The sequence below is a fragment of the Candoia aspera genome, chromosome 5, assembly GCF_035149785.1.
Source record: "Candoia aspera isolate rCanAsp1 chromosome 5, rCanAsp1.hap2, whole genome shotgun sequence".
Classification (NCBI taxonomy): Eukaryota; Metazoa; Chordata; class Lepidosauria; order Squamata; family Boidae; genus Candoia; species Candoia aspera.
The window spans coordinates 113,802,520-113,819,348 of record NC_086157.1 but is presented as its reverse complement, the minus strand read 5'-3'; the positions used below and the strand labels follow the sequence as shown (position 1 = coordinate 113,819,348).

The 16,829-nt window shown below is 45.6% G+C and overlaps 1 protein-coding gene across 1 annotated transcript; it reads right to left on the bottom strand.

Annotated features, from left to right (window-relative positions):
- Positions 1–231: 231 nt before the first annotated feature.
- Positions 232–5,073, bottom strand: P2RY2 (purinergic receptor P2Y2). Its single transcript, XM_063305982.1, has 2 exons — positions 2,533–5,073; positions 232–2,228 (listed from the first exon to the last, which is right to left on the bottom strand). The coding sequence occupies exon 1, from the start codon at positions 5,056–5,058 to the stop codon at positions 3,979–3,981; it is 1,080 nt and encodes a 359-aa protein (XP_063162052.1). The 5' UTR covers positions 5,059–5,073; the 3' UTR covers positions 232–2,228; positions 2,533–3,978.
- Between the last annotated feature and the right edge of the window lie 11,756 nt (positions 5,074–16,829).

Below are 16,829 nucleotides of genomic sequence, written 5' to 3'. Positions count from 1 at the left end.
TAACACAAGGGAGGAATACATTTCTCCTCCATGTAGAATCCCAAAATGGAAGTGACCTTGAAGTTCTTCTTGCCCAGCTGATGTCTGGTACAGGTATCCATGACTATGGCATTCGTACCAGAAGACCATCTAACCCTGTTTAAAAACTCTATTTAAACCTGCAATGGGTACGCCCCGCCAATTTCACCTTCAAAAACAAGTACAGTCAGTCCAACTTGTTCAGAACAGATGGGATTTTAATTCTTTGTTTAGTTTTGCAAAATTGTCACTCATACATATTACTGAATCATTTGCGGTTCCTTGCTCCGGTCCGTCAAATTTGTTACTGGTCAAGCATTTGGGCGTCGCTGTGTGAAATGTACAATAACTTAACTGACAACATTTTCTCCCTGGCTTTGAATTTGTACCAAGAAAGATTTCTTCTGCTAAATATTGTTGGGTTGTTCAAAAAAGGCCCAACAGGAAGACTAACAGAAACAGTAGCTATAACAAGGTCTTTTGTCCAGATTAACATTCAGTTGCTCCTAATGGTCAGTTGTCCATTTTATTCATTCCACTATCTTGCAGGTTGTCCACAGGGGACAGTCAAAACAGTCAAGATGGCGGCTGCAATGGTGCGATTGAAACAGTGGGTGAAGTTTTGATTGCACCATCGCAGCCGCCATCTTGACTGTTTTGACCACTCTTGCATACACCCCATTCAATTTCTTCTTGTTAATAACAGCTTTATTTAAAATATCAGCAGCCACTTTCTCCCTTCTGAACAGAATACATTTTTAAAAACAAAGAGACCTAAAAATAAGACAAAACCACAAAGAATCATTAAAGAATCAGTGTTATATCATGAATCCCAGCAAGTGCTTAAGATTTCATGAGGAATGAAGTAGTACTCTGAACAAGGGACCTCTTCATGTCTGGTGGGGAAGGATTTCAGGGATTAAACTCGGGGAAGGGAGAACCAGGTTCCAGTTCATCCTCAGCCAAGCAAGTTCTCTGATGTCACGTCAGCCCCTCCAAGCCCAGCCTACCTTGCAGGGTTGTTGTTGCGGGGGAGAAAAATCAGAGCAATGAGAACCAGGGATGCTCCTGGAGGAAAGATAGGCTATAAATCAGGTGAATAAATAAATACAAAAATAAATATTTGCTATCCACCATTGCAGGCACGGCACTAGAAGCCATTTCTTCACACTGGCTGTGTTCACACCAGAGGCTTCAGTGGGTCAGTTAAAAACTTAGCCAGGTCTCTGAAGCACATCAGCCTCAGATTATGAGGGTCCTATGTCTGCAAATCCAGCCCAGGGCCTGGAAATGTCACTAACCCAATGCTGCCTGAGTTCACACAACTTCCTCAAGCCAGGCTAAGAAAACAGAATGACTTTCGTCCACAAACATCCAGTTTTACCCAGGCCGGGTTGAAAGTGCTGCGTGAACTCAGCCTGTGAGTTGGGGCACAATGCACGTGAATGGCTCGCCTAAGGGTGCCTTGTGGGTTTTATAACTGGGAAAGGGTTAGATCAAGATTTCCAGCACACTGCCGGAAGGAAAGGAAAACATCTCCTTCTAGGGTCTTTAATAAATAAAGGTAGTCCTCCCTTAACAACCACAGTTGGGCCTGGAATTTCTGTTGCTAAGCAAAGTGTCATTAAGCGAATCTGACCTGATGTTATGACCATTTTTGTGGTGAACGTTAAGTGAATCGCTGTGGGTGTTAAGCGAACCACATTAAGCAGATCATGGGATTCCCCATTGATTTTGCTTGCCAGAAGCCGGCTGGGAAGGTGGAAAATGGCAATCATGTGACCACAGGATGCTGTGATGGTCATAAATGAGAACTGGTTGCCAAGCGCCCAAATCGTGATCACATGACCAGGGGGGACACTGCGATGGTCATAAGTGTGAGGACCAGTCACAGGTCAGTTTTTCAGCACCGTCGTAAGTCCGAACCATCACTAAACGAATGGTTGTTAAGCAAGGACCACCTGTAGTTGTTCGGAAATGGGGATTTTAATGGCCCTTCATTAAGCACCATTGCTTGTGACGTTCTGCAGGAGTCAGTGTTGTTCAAGGTGAACAGGACGAGCAGGTGCAAAGGTGAATTACCTTGTTCTACCTGAACTGCTTATAAAGTACTTAAATGGCCCCTCTGGGTCCTTTCACCTGGATTGTAGCTGGGAGATTGCAACTAGGCACCTTCCTGAATCAAAACTTTCTGGTACATGAAAAATTGACTGGGAGGGATGTGGAGGGGTGTTTAAAGGTAAAGGTTTCCCTTGACGTAAAGTCCAGTCGTGTCCGACTCTAGGGGGCGGTGCTCATCTCCGTTTCTAAGCCTTGGAGCCGGCGTTGTCATAGACACTTCCGGGTCATGTGGCCAGCATGACGACTCGGAACGCCGTTACCTTCCCGCCGAAGCGGTACCAATTAATCTACTCACATTTGCATGTTTTCGAACTGCTAGGTGAGCAGGAGCTGGGATTAACAACGGGAGCTCACCCCGCCGCGCGGTTTCGAACCGCCGACCTTCCGATCGACAGCTCAGCGATGTGGAGGGGTGTTTAATCCTACTCTAATCCAGTGTTTCTCAAACTTGGCAATTTTAAAATGTGTGGACTTAACTCCCAGAATTCCCCTTTCTACCCCTGCTTGGAAGCTGAAATGTTGCAGCCCAAGAAAAAATGCGGCGAAAACCTTAATTTATGGACCAACTGAGAGGTGTCTGTTAAAGCCAAATGTCCATTAAATCAGAACGTAGATAATTACATAAATCTGATGTATGTAAATTTTTACATAATTTACATATAGATTTTTGTAATTTATATTAAAATGTCTAATTTACAGAAAATGTAGGAACATTGTCCAAATTTGTCCATTGCGTCCAAAGTCTGCTGAATGGAGGTCCATAAAATTGGGGATTTAATGCATATAATCTATTATTCGTGCAACCCTTTATCTTGGATCACAGACAGTACAATGCCTAGAAGTTCAGGTAACGTGTTAAAACCGAGTTAAGAGAACTCAGTGACTATGCTCACCTCACATGTTATGATCCAACAAACAAATCACATTGCCTGAAACATCACACTTCTACACATCACTGACTCCAGAGCCAATCGAATCGGCTGGATTAACACCACACCTTGAGCCACCCAAAACCTAATCAAGGTTAATGCCAACCAAGTTTTGCAAGTTGTGTGAATATTTCCACTAGGTCTTTCCTTAACCCGGTTAAGCATGTTGTCTAAACACAGCCAGAATCACTTAGCATGTTGGCTTGGTTCACACAACGTGTTAACATTGTAGAAGAACAGCCACGTTAGTCTACAGTAGCCAAAAATCAACGTCTAGTGGCATTTTTTCTGGCTAACACATTTTATTAAAAGGCTAAGCTTTCAATGGCTGAATCATGAACCACAACTATTACTAGTATATATTACTATATTGTTACAAATGTTATTTCTAATTCTATTCCATCTCTCAGGAGCAGAATCCTTCCAAAGTGTCTCAGAGGGAAACTAACAGAGGGAAATTGTCCATAATTGCTAATGAAAATAGCATGAATATCATTTAGGAAACAGTAAGCAATAAGACCTTGGTGATGGCTGTTTCTTGCCCACCCTGGTCTCTTGTCCTTACCAAGCCACATTTGAACCTTGTCTCCGTGTTGTGTGAACTGAGCCAATGCTCAGTTTTTCAGTTTCTTGTTTTTCAAGAAATAACATTTCTCCTGCAGTTATACAAGCAACTGACCTTCTGTGGCACAAGGTACAACTTGCAATTTAGACAACGTGCCTAAGAGTGCTCTGAGCTCTCTTAGTCCCTCTCTAGAAAGTCATTTAAACAGTGAACTTTTCACACGTCTGTTGTGCCATTTGTACCACCTACGAAAACACCCTTCCAGAATTTCAGAAGCCCTCTTTCCTCTGGTACGAGCATCTTCCCGACAGAAAATATTTGCAGAAAAGTTAGCAATGAAACAGGCTACGATACCGTGTTTTTTACTTTCATGGCCAGATGGTCTCTGGCCCGCAAGTTGCAATGGGGCACGGTGCTTGACCCAGAATGGGTGGTGCTTTTCACCGTGGTCTGGGGGCAGGCAAATTTGACAAACTTTTGCCCGGCCAAAAAGTACAAGATGGGGTCGAGGCAACTGTTAGTGCTGGCCAGCGGGCGGGTGAGTTTGTAGGCCAGGTTGATGGCGTTGAGGGTGGGGCAGCTGAGATCCCAGCTGCGGAAGGAGTAATACAAGGTGCGGGTGATGTGGAAGGGCAGGAAGCAGATGATGAAGACCACCGTGACAACGATGATCATCTTGACGGACTTCTTCTTGGAGCTCGACATGCGGGTGGTGCCCCGCGTGGGCCGCAGCAACTTCCGGGCCATCATGCAGTAGCAGACAATGAGGAGCAGGAAGGGGATGCAGAACAGCAGGACCAGCATCACGGAACTGTAGACCAGAAACTGGCCGAAGAGTTCCTTGGCGGACGTGTCGTGGCAGGTGATGCCGTCGCACCTCTGGCTGGTGGTGACGAAGAAGAGCACGGGGGACTGGCAGGCAACCACCACCAGCCAGACCGCTGCCGAGACCCAGCGGGCGTAGCGGACCTGGCCCCACTCCAGGGACCGCAGAGGGAGGCAGACGCCCATGAAGCGGTGGGCGCTGATGCAGAGGAGGAAGAGGATGCTGCAGTAGAGGTTGGTGTAGAAGAGGAACCGGACGATCTTGCACAGCCCAACGCTGAACGGCCAGTCGTCCTCCATGGCGTAGTAGTACACCAGCAGCGGCAAGGAAATCACGTACAGCAGGTCGGACAGGGCGAGGTTGAACATGTAGGTGGTGGAGGAGTTCCAGGTCTTGATCCGGAAGAGGAAGACGTAGAGGGCCAGCAGGTTGAGCGTGAGGCCCACCACGAAGACGATGCTGTAGGAGACGGGCAGGAGGATGTATTTGAAGTCCTCGTCAAACTTGCACTTGTAGGGGTGCTCCTCCTTGCCGCACTCACGCTCCAAGGAGGGGCTGCTGGCGTTCAAGGAGGTCAGCAGGAGCGTGACGTTCACCATGGCCCTGGGAAAGCACAGGGGGTAACCACAGCGAGACACACTAGCAAGGAAGGAAGTAATGCTGCATGCACACAGAACACTTACAGGTAGTCCTCGCTTAACAGCCAAAATTGGGACAGGGATTTCGGTTGCTAAGCGAAGCGGTCATGAGGCGAATCCGACCCGATTTTATGACCGTTTTTGTGGTGCTTGTTAAGCAAATCACCATGGGTATTAAGGAAACCGCAAGGTCGTTAAGCGAATCAGGCAGTTCCCCGTTGATTTTGCTTGCCAGAAGCCGGCTGAGAAGGTCGAAAATGGCAATCATGCGACCACAGGACACTGCGACGGTCATAAACGTGGAACAGTAGCCAAGTGCCCAAATTGTGATCGTGTGACCATGGGGGATGCTGCGACAGTCATAAGTGTGAGGACCAGTCACGTCAGTTTTTTCAGCACCATTGTAAGTCCAACTGGTTGCTAAGCAAGGACTACCTGCACTTGACTTTTCCTGGTACACTAAATCAACAAAAAAAAAACCCTCACCAATGGGCTGGGTTTGCAAAGTGAGTGAAGTCAGGGAAAAGAATGAAAGATTAAATTAAACCTTAACCAGGCTTTTTAGTCTATGTGAATAGGAGCATACCTGACTTAGCAAAGTAGGTTTGTATGAACAGAGCCATCCGGTACCAGGAGATCTGATCAAGGTTTATAATATTCTCAAATGGTATTTCTTTCGGGGGGGAGGACAGAGAGAGAGGACGTCTTTCACTTTCCAACACAAATAGGGGTTGGAAAGAAATGACGAAACAGGGCTCACTTGGCCTCCCCTCCATCCATCCATTAGCAAGGAAATTCTCTGGAAACTTAAGTGTGGGACCAGTTTGACGTGGAGGAAGAGGGAGATCGAAAAGGGCCAGATTGGGTGGGGCCAGCGCAGAAAAAATGTCCCCCATACACCTCCATGGGGCAGCGGTTCAGGATGCTGCCAATCTGCGCCCCGCTCTTGCCTACCTCCTGGGCACACGACCCAGTGCAGCTCTGCATCTCTTCCAACCCAGTGCCCTCCCCGAGTGCCAGGACAGCAAAATCCCAGAATCCCCAGCCCACACGGCCCAGGGGCTTTGGGGCAGTTGTGGCTACTAGAGGGAAATATCAGAAGCAGGCAGATTTTATGGGTGGCAGCAGCAGCAGGAAGCAGGATGGCCTCAAAGGAAGGACCTGAAGTTGGTCCGATGCTTTGGCACAACTACCTTAGAGTCTTTCCTTGGTCGACACGGGGCCTTCTCTGCAGAAAAAGGGGGTCAGTCTGCAGGGATGCGGAATCTGCTCCAAGAATGAATATGTGAGGGTTTAGAGTGGGGCCTTGCTTAGCTCTTCTGGGTTAATTCCATGAAAATTTGTTAAGGGAATATGCACAGTGAAAATGTTCTTTATTTCTATCCAAGTGCCTTTTCTTCTTTCTGCAGAAGTACCTTGTTGTTGTTCTAAATCAGTGCTTTTCAAACTTGGCCGCTTTAAGATGGGTGGACTTCAACTCCCAGAACTGAATGGGAGTTGAAGTCCACCCATCTTAAAGCAGCCAAGTTTGAAAAGCACTGTTCTAAATAAGGTTGCACCTTGTTAACTTTCTCCAGCTTCTCGGTTGCTTCATGGGGAACAGGGGTGTCTGCAGGGAGTGGTCAAAAAAGTCAAGATGGCGACCATGATGGTGTGATCAAAGCTCCGTCTGTTTTTTATGCGCATCACGTTCGTACGCAAGAGGCTTGCAAAGCTACACAATAGCTGTGACATCACCTTCCCACATTTTCGTTTTGTTTTGTTTTGTTTTGTTTCGATTTTGAGTGGGAGGGTGGGAGGGCAACTTCATTTTGGTGTAATTGCAAACTGGAGCCTTTCCCATCTGAAATTCAGCAAGAGCCAGGCAAAGCCAGAATTTAGGAGCAGAAATGTCCAAAACGGATTGAGGAAGTATTTGTGGAGACCCAGTGGCCCCTGCACCATCAATTCTCAGATGAGCATGACAGAGTCCCTCTGGGCCTTTCTGAGAATTGCACAATCAACATTCCTTCGCTGTGTGCCACCCTGCCTTTAAATGCCACTTTCCGGGTCCTGCGTTTTAATTATTAACTCTCAGAAGGTACTTGCCAGCTGTTGCAATGGGTGAGAAGATGCTAAAGTAGGCCAAGAGGTAATCTTTCACATACACCCTGATTTCTGGAGGTGATTGCCAAGTGGGAAAAAAACCATGTTTAAACCAGGCAGATTTAGGTCTCAAGGCTGCCAAGACAGAACACCCTATGCTTTGTCTGACCAATTGTTGCAAACCACTGCAGTAACTGATATACAGACAGTTCTCGCTTAAGGACCACAACTGGGACTGGAATTTTGGTTGCTAAGTGAAGCAGTCATTAAGCGAATCTGACCCAATTTTACGACCTATTTTGCAGTGGTCATTAAGCAAATAATCACAGGCATTGAGCAAACCATATGGTTGTTAAGCAAATTGCACATTTCCCCATTGATTTTGCTTGCCAGAAGCCAGCAGGGAAGGTCAAAAATGGCAATCATGTGACCATGGGGTGCTGCAACAGTCATAAATGTGAACCGATGGTCGTAAATGTGAGGACCAGTCGTAAGTTGATTTTTTTTCAGCATCATTATAAGTCCGAACCATCACTAAATCAATGGTCATTAAGTGTGGACTACCTCTAATTCTCCCTGTAAATCCTTCCACCACCCCTCAGTGCACCCAGTACATCCAGAGACTCAAGGTGAATTAATAGTACAAATGCAAGGCGTCAGGTTGTAGAATAAATGTCCTTTTAACCTTCTAAGTTTGAAGTTCAGAAAAATGTAATCAGTCTGTTTCCAGGGAAGACATGGCAAACTGAAGACAGCTCCGTTGAGAGTGGAGCCGATGACCACAGCAGAAGGAAGAGCCGGTGAGTAGATCGGCCCTTCGTAATTCCTCTCTGGACAAGGAGAGGACTTGAGATCACCCACCAGTGCCCCAGACAGCTGCTCCTTGAGAGGAGACCACAAGACAGCCGTCTCCAGCAGGTTTAGAGCTCTGGGAGATGAGGGAATAGCCATCTTAATTTAATTTTAATTAATTTTAAATTCATTTGTTTATTATCCTGCCTTTATTATTTTTATAAATAACTCAAGGCGGGGCACATACCAAATACGCCTTCCTCCTCCTATTTTCCCCACAACAACTACCCTGTGAGGTGGGTTGGGCTGAGAGAGAGGGACTGGCCCAAGGGCACCCAGCTGGCTTTCATGCCTAAGGCGGGACTAGAACTCTCAAACCACGCCTGATTGGCTCTTGGGCTGAGAGAGAGGGACTGGCCCAAGGGCACCCAGCCAGCTTTCATGCCTCAGGCGGGACTAGAACTCTCCTGCCACGCCTGATTGGCTCTTGGGCTTTTGTTTTGAGTTCTTTAAAAAAAATGATAGGATGGGACTTTGAAGGTTGGACACTAGAGGGAACTAGAAGGAACTACAGTAAAAATTACGATTAAAGGAGAAGAACACTTAAATTTGACTTACTAATACAAAATGGAGCAAAATACTTTAACTTTGGATGTATTGAAGGATATCTGTGAATGAAGGACTCAGAAATTATTTTTAAGAATGTCTGCCACTATAGACAGACTGTGTTTAAAAGATGCTATGGAAGAAGAACAAGTTTTAGTGGACAAGATGGAGACTGATCTGAAAGTGGATTTAAAAATGACAGGCTACAAGAATGACATGGAAAAGGATGCTACTCTGGATATACAAATGAAACTGGCTGACGTCTTAAGGATTAAAAGGGATATACAAATGGCAAACCAAAAGAGTGACCTGAATAACTTTCTTATATTGGAATTACAAAAGAGACCTGCTAAAGTTTTGAAGGATTTTGTGAGAAGGGACAAAGAAAAAATGAAAAGAAAACAAGTTCTAGGACTTTGTTTGAAGGGACTAAAGATCAAGATTGTTAGAAGTCAAAGGAAGGAATATAAAATTGGCTTATCTGATCAAGGCTAAAATAGGTAGGTTATTATCTCTGATAACCCTTAATGGACTTTTGCTGATCAGGACTGAAATGACGAGGTTTTATGGATTTGTTTATAGGTAAGAGATGCAATGTGGGAAGAAGAGATTATTTGTTATGATTTAAGAGAAGGTGTTTATACTTGTGATGAAGGGGGAAGTTCCCCATGCTGGCTGGGGAATTCTAGGAGTTGAAGTCCACACATCTTCAAGTTGCTAAGGCTGAGGAACACCGAGTAGTCCAACCTGCAGCACTATGTAGGACAAGTATTGCAGATTTTCCCAAGTTACCTTTTCTCAAACCTTTCTGCTATGAGGTACGAAGCAGACATACCCGAGAATCTGGTGTAAACCATTGTGAATTTTCTGCCAGGGAGTGCACATGAAACCTACCCGAGGTTTCACATCTGGAAGCAGGAGACCTCTGTCTCTTGATCCTCTCTGCTATGACCTCGCAGTTCCTGCTTTTGCACGCCCAGCCATGTATTGTTGGTATCTTTTCAAGGGCGCATCTAGCCTTACAAATGTTAAACTATGAACAGAGAAAGGACAGTTCCAATTGGCAGAAAGCCGCTTTCTTTTCCAAATGCCGAATAGTATTCCTCCCTTCTGCTGGAGTTATACGGTTTGGCCACCAAGCCAGCTCAGTCTCAGCAAGGCTGGCGTTGTGCCCGGATGGCCCCAAAGACTCCTGGATTGTGGATTGTTGACTTCACAATCTGCCACTGTTTGATTGCTGAGAGATGGCCTTGTTGTTTCTAAATGCTTCGTTCGGGGGCGAGGGTTGGCAACTGCGTGCCTGGATTCTCGAAATCTTGCCGGGGCGCATAATTCACAAGGGTGAGAGGAAGCAGGCAAAGGAGAAGGCCGCTTGGATCCGGAGGCATTCAGGTGACCTTTTCCTCTGGCATGTGGGTGGGATGGTGAGAATATCTGGGGGGTTCACAAGCTGCCTTTCTCCAGCTGTAGCTGAAGAGGAGAGCAGAGAGAAGAGAGAAGAGGCTGGCTGACAGCCGGTGCTGCTTACTTTCAAATTCATCCCAATATCCTGCCTTGGCTGGGAAACCTTTACAGTCAGAACAAATTTGCAGATTGCGTGGGACTACCATTCCCATCATCCCAGATCAGGGGTGTCTGCGGTGGGGCTGAAAAAGCCAAGACAGTGGGTTGCAACCGCACCTTTTTTTAACATGTGTGAGCCACATTAAAAAAAGCTTCAGTCACAAGGTCAAGGCTGCCATGTTGACTTTTTTGACCCCTTCAGACCCTTTTTCTCCAAACCAGTGGTCTTGCTGGTTATATGGGGTTCATTGAAACAGCTGACAAGCCACATCTGATCCACCTGAGTTTTGCATTTATACATGCATGCATAAATCTCACAAGGATGCCTACAAAAGGTCCTTGAACCAGAAGAAAGAGGGCATTAGAAGAACAGTGTTCTAAATAAATAAAGACATAAATACTTGTCTAAAGTACTGTTTCTCAACCTTGGCAGCTTGAAGATGTGTGAACTTCAACTCCCAGAATTCCCATGCAGCCAGCTTTGATCCCATGGTCTCAGCCACCATTTTGACTTTTTGGCCCAAACACCCCTCCCTTGGATGCTCCCCTCTCAAAGCTGATGTGCAAAAGCTTTGTGAGCAACGTTTTTCTTGTTATTCTGTGGACAAGATAAAAAAAGCTGCCAACCTACTTGATAGATATAAGGACCATATTTTCCTGGAAAAAATAAAGGACAAACCTGAAAAAGGGGGAAATCTGAAAGAAGTTCATAAGAATAAAAAACCCCAAATATTTTATTTGATTTTATTTTCTATCACATTTGTATAGCCACCCATCTCACATAGTGACTCTGGGTGGCGTACAAAATAAAAATTAGGTTTATAACTTTTTATAAGGTTTATAACTGTATAATTTTTATAACTGTACACTTCTTATAACTATATACTAACTATATACCTTTTATAAGGTTTATAACTGTAAACTGCTTAACGAAGGAAAACGCAAGAGCAAAGCCCAGAAAATAAATAATTGAATTAAATACATTGAAAGGGCAGCTTTCTGAAATAAAAGACCATCCTTTATAATACGAATCCTCACTTAATTACCATTTGTTTAGTGATGGTTCAGACTTATGCCGGTACAGAAAAAAAACAACTTACAACCAGTGCTTCACTTAGCAACCAAACTTCTGCTCTCTTGTGGTCGTTAAGTGAGGACTACCTGTAAAGGACGTAGGGATAGGGTGAATCAAGGCAGTGCCAATTCCCCCTTTTGACTTCTAGCCAAGTTGCCAGTTTCACTCTTCCAGTCTGAATCTCTGGGAAACTCACTGGGGCTACAAGAGACCGCACTTACTCCTCTCTTACCCAAGGTCTGTTTGAGTCTTGGAGGGGAGGGGAAGGCTAGTCTTCATATTTATCTCTTTGCAACAGCGTTCCCCAACCCGGTGCCCTCCAAAACACCAGGAGGGGAATTGCTATTCCTGGAAGTGCTCTAAACCACTGATGATCTTTGCTGAAAAAAGCTGAACTGAACCGCCTACCTCTTTAGAGCAGCTTTTTTCAAACGTGGCCACTTTAAGATGGGTGGACTTCAGCTCCCAGAATTCTCATGCTGGGTAGGGAATTCTGGGACCTGAACTGCACCCATCTTAAAGTGGCCAAGTTTGAAAAACATTGTTTAGAGCAGTGTTTCTCAACCTGAGCAACTTTAAAAGGGATGGACTTCAACTCCCAGAATTCCCCAGCCAGCATGCTGGCTGGGGAATTCTGGGAGTTGAAGTCCACCCATGTTAAAGTTGCCAAGGTTGAGAAACACTGCTTTGGGGTAAGCTGGGATGCTTTTGTTCTGTCCTTTGGTACAGGCAGGATAGCGGCAAACAGCTGGGTGTGGGGAAGGTGCAAAAATATGGGACAGCAGGGGGCCCCTGGCAGGATGCCCTGCTTGTGAATTCAAGTGGCAGAGGGGTTGGGCTCACTGGGATGGGCCCCAGAGGGTTGTAACCCTTTCAGCTGTCACTCTGTATCCTGGGAACATGGTGCTATGCTCTGGTGGGGAAACTGAGGCAGCTTGGCATGGCGGGGTCTCCAGGGAAGAGAGCCTCAGAAGATCAGGATATGTATCTGCGATCTGAAGCCACCCCAGCATCCCTCCCCGCCTGCATCAGCCGGTGGCCCAAATCTGCCATGCTGAGCGTGAACAGAACAACTTGCCTGTGCAAGTAGGAATGTTCCCCTCTTTTAATCCAGATAATGACAAGTTGAGAAACAGCCGGGACTTGCCGAAAGGTGTGGAAATGTTTTGGCTTGTTGGGCAGCATCTCAACCCATGTTCTGGGCTCGCCCATCTGGGGCTAGACTAGATCACATGGGGCTTAGCTCTTGCTTAGAGTGTCATGCCTAAATCAGAGCTTATCAGGGGTGTCCACCAGGTGTCGTCAAAAAGGTCAAGATGGTGGCCATGATGGTGCAGGCAAAACTCCGCTGTTCAAAATGGTTTTTATGATTTATATGAGTACACCCTGGGGCTTATTTATGTATTTGGATAACTATTTAAACAATTAGCCTGCCTTTCTTCCTGGAACTCGTTTTCCCCACAACAATCCTGCAAGGTAGGATGGGCTGACCAGCTTTAATCACCCAAGGAGGTTCTACAGCTGAATGGCAACTAGAACCTGGGTCTTCCTGGTCATAACCCTGTGTCACAAGCTGACATGTGTTGTAAACCTGCCTGTTGTAGTTGATTCAAATAAAAGCAAGGGCTTAGTGAGATGTGTGAACCCCATCTCAGCAAATTAATTCAGGAACAATCCCATCTTCCTGATACTTTATTGTCATTAAGCTTATTCAAGTATCTATCACAGTGTTTCTCAACCTTAGCAACTTGAAATACTGATCTATAAAATGCTCAGATTTGCCTCCCAACTGATCTTGATGTCTGATAATTTAGGGAATACACTTCCTGCCAACAGGATCGACTTGTTCCACCATGGTCTCCTTCCGGGACATTGCCCAGCCTAAGCCCAGGGTTTTCCCCATGCTAACTAGACATGGCCCAACCAGGTGCCCAAGATTTGGTAGGGTTTGCTATGGCATTGGGGGCAATTGCATATTCCCAGGTCACAACTTTGAAAATATCCACCTGGTGCCCTTTAGAGAAACCTGGACTTCTGCTGGTGCCAACTGTCTTTAGACAAGTCTTTAGATGAGTGAAATCACAGGGATCTGCAATCAGAAGTCCAGAAAATTGCATGTGACCCAAAGGTGTCTGCAGGATATGCTCAAAAAAGTCAAGACGACAGCCACAATGGCGTGATCAAGGCTCCACCTGTTTTTTGCGTGCTGAGATTAGGGTGCAAAGCTGGCTGATTCCTTTCACTGACAGACAGGTCCCTTCCTGAACAGCTGAAGGTAGGAATCTCACGGCACAATTTACAGACCTTTACTTGTTTGTTGATTGATTCAGTTTATGAGGGCTATCCAGAGTTTAGAACAGGAGCCTAGACGTTGCACTGGCATGTGCAGGAACCTTGCTTTATAGAAGCGGACACAAGTGCCATGCTTGCGCATCCATATGCTGCCACACTTTCTGGAGAGCCAGAGCATTGCATAACTCAGTGACTTAGGTCCCTGTTTCTATGGATAGGGCACCCAAACATCCTTATTTGGCTATTAATATAACAGGATCTTTCAACAAGATCCTAAACTAAGATTGTGTTTACACAACACACCAAATTATGGTCTGCTTATGCATCATCTGTTGAATAAACCTGATATTCCGGTAGCTCACCGTGCCATAAAGTCTGCTTTACGAACTGCCTTGGTGAGGTTCCAATAACATGCTAAAGACAAGCAATAAACCACGCTCAGGTTTGATACAGCTTGTCTAATTCTGCCTAAGTAGCAAGATTACATTAGCCGTGTTTGCACAACATCCTTAACTTAGTGATAGAATTAACTCTTTTTCTGGACTTGCAAATTATACTGAACCATAAACTAACCAGGTTTCAATAAACTAACCATAAACTAACCAACTAACTAGCCAACATAAAATAACCAACCATAAACTCTCCAAGTGTTCCCACAACACTGTAACCCACCATAAAACTAACCAAGGTTAACACTAACCAAGTTTAGCATGTTGTGTGAATGTGCCTGATAGGCTTTCCCTGATCTGGTTAAGCATTCTTGCAAATATAGCCATTGCAGGGAAGAAAAATACTATGAATAGATGCCTGAATTGGCCTTTGGGTTGTCCATGCAATGGGCATCTAGCTCCACAGGAACTTGATTTTTTTTTTTTTTGCAGGTTTCATCCGAGAATTCTACATATCCGCTTGCAGGCAATGGTTCCCCAACTCGTTGGCTTATGCAATGTTGTTCTGGGGACCCCAAGAAGGGGAAAGTAGTTGTAGATCCCCAGGGGGGTCTAGGGTCAGGGATCACAAGACCCAGAAAGAGAAACCCAGAAGTCCTTCAGATGCAGGAGAATTTTCTTTGCAACCAGAAAGACCTTCCCTTGTATTTGTGAACAGTGCTAGAGACATCCTCAGTCGTGAACAGCCAGCCTGTAAAGTTACAGCCTCATTTTTTTTCCAAAAGGCCATTGAGCTAACCCACTTGGTCCAGTATCTCAGCAAATTTTAAATCAGTGTTTCTCAAAGTTGGCAACTTTCAGATGTGTGGACTTCAACTCCCAGAATTCCCCAGCCAGCTGGCTGGGGAATTCTGGGAGTTGAAGTCCACACATCTGAAAGTTGCCAACTTTGAGAAACACTGATTTAAGTCATCTCTTCCCAGATCCTATGAAGAGAGAAAATTGGCACCATTGCCTCCTCCTTGGAGGGTCTAGTAAAACCAAAGCCCCCATCCATTCTTCTGAAGAAGGGTCCTCCCCGCCGAGACTTGTGTAGGCAAATTAAAATCTGCCAGAACAGCACAAAGGCCGCAGTCTGTGGGTGGCATCTTGATGGCTCGGCTCCCAGCTGGCAGCTAAGATTAATAGGGTCATAAGGGCAGGGTGGTTAGAAAATTATTTTTATTCCCAGGCTGGATCCCACAGTCATCTCGGCATGCTTGCTATTGACCCTTCTCCCTGAGGGCATGCTCCAGATGTCCTGGGACTACCCCTCCCAGCCTGGGAATTATGGAGGTTGGAGTCCCAGTGCACATCTGGAGGAGGTCTGCCTAAGGAACCCCACGTGGAAGGATGAAGGCCCACCGCCTGCACAGGATAAGGAATTACTGCTGACCGTCCCCACCTGGTTTGCACTTGGCCCTCTCCAAACGCCAAACCAACTTATCCCGAGAACTCTGAAACAGCCTCTTCTGGATGCCACGTGCAAGCCACAACCCTCCGCGTTGTGATGTTTGGACCTTCCAAGCCGCAAACGAAAGAGAGATTGGAAATAGGTTGTATAACTCAAGCAAGAGGTCAGGTTTTTATGACATCCCATTTCCATCCTTTTGGGGTGTCTCAAGGGGCGTCAAAAAAGTCAAGAGGGTGGCTGCAATTGTGCAAGCCAAGGCCGGCCCCTTTTGTATGTGCGTGGCACGTGCTTTCCTTTTTGCACATGCCATTTAATGCTGTGGTTCCTAGTTACGTTTCATCATTTCATATGTTTTGCCTTCTTCTTGAAAAGCACTGAAAGATTCTTGTTGCCTTAGATTAAACTGAGATAAGATGGGGTGGAAACGAGACAAGGTCAGATTTTAAACTCTTTTTCAAAAGAGTTTAACAGGTTGTGTCAGGTAATATCAATTATATAGTGTTTCTCAACCTTGGCAACTTTAAGAGGCGTGGACATCAACTCCCAGAGCTGGCTGGGGAATTCTGGGAGCTGAAGTCCACGCCTCTTAAAGTTGCCAAGGTTGAGAAACACTGATAGAGAGAGTTAGTGAAGCCTCCATTTGCAGGAGCAGTCTCCCTTTAAGTGCTAATTGCTTTAAGGGCAAATTCCTCCAAAGACAACTAGCTGGCCACAATCTAAGCAAAAAATGCTGTTGGATGCAATTTTGGCTTCGTTTCCCATTTGATCCTATCCGGTGTTTCATTTTCCGTTCTTTGTTCCTTCCTTTTCTTCCTCACTTCAGAGTTAGTCACCAACACTGACTTCACTGACTTTATTTCTTGCGCTTTAATCCTATTTTCAAGTCTAGACACCATCCTCGAGGAAGGTGGAGAGAAATGGTCCAGATCTGGGCATGAGAACTTGAGCCCCATGAAGTGAGATTGAAAGAGACGGACGTGTTTAACCTTGACAAGGTTAAGGAGGAGATCTACCAAGGAGATATGAGTGCCCTCTTCTCAGGACGCCTCCAAGGAGAGACTCAAGGTTCTGTTGTTCCAGAAATTCAAGATATGGAGTAATGGGTTCAAGTTACAGGTAGTCCTCGACTTATGACCACAATTGGGGCTGGAACTTCTAAGAGCGAACTTGTTGCCAAGTGCCTGAATTTTGATCATGTGACTGCAGGGACACTGTGACAGTTGTAAGTGTGAGGACCAGTCATAAGTCACTTTTTTCAGTGCTGTTGTAATTTCAAACAGTCACTAAACAAATGGTCGTAAGTTGAGGACTATCTATACAGGCAGGCAGAGTGCGGTTGAATGTTAGGAAAAACTTCCTAAGAGCAAGTACAGTTCAACAGTGGATCCAGTGACCAGAAACGTGGTGGATCCCTTTCTCTGGATGTGTTCAAGTCAAGGCTAGACAGCAATTTGTCAGGGATGCTTTAATGTGAATT

Bases quoted from the DNA above. Each gene is read 5' to 3' on its own strand.
- P2RY2 (XM_063305982.1), bottom strand. From the start codon at position 5,058: ATGGTGAACGTCACGCTCCTGCTGACCTCCTTGAACGCCAGCAGCCCC.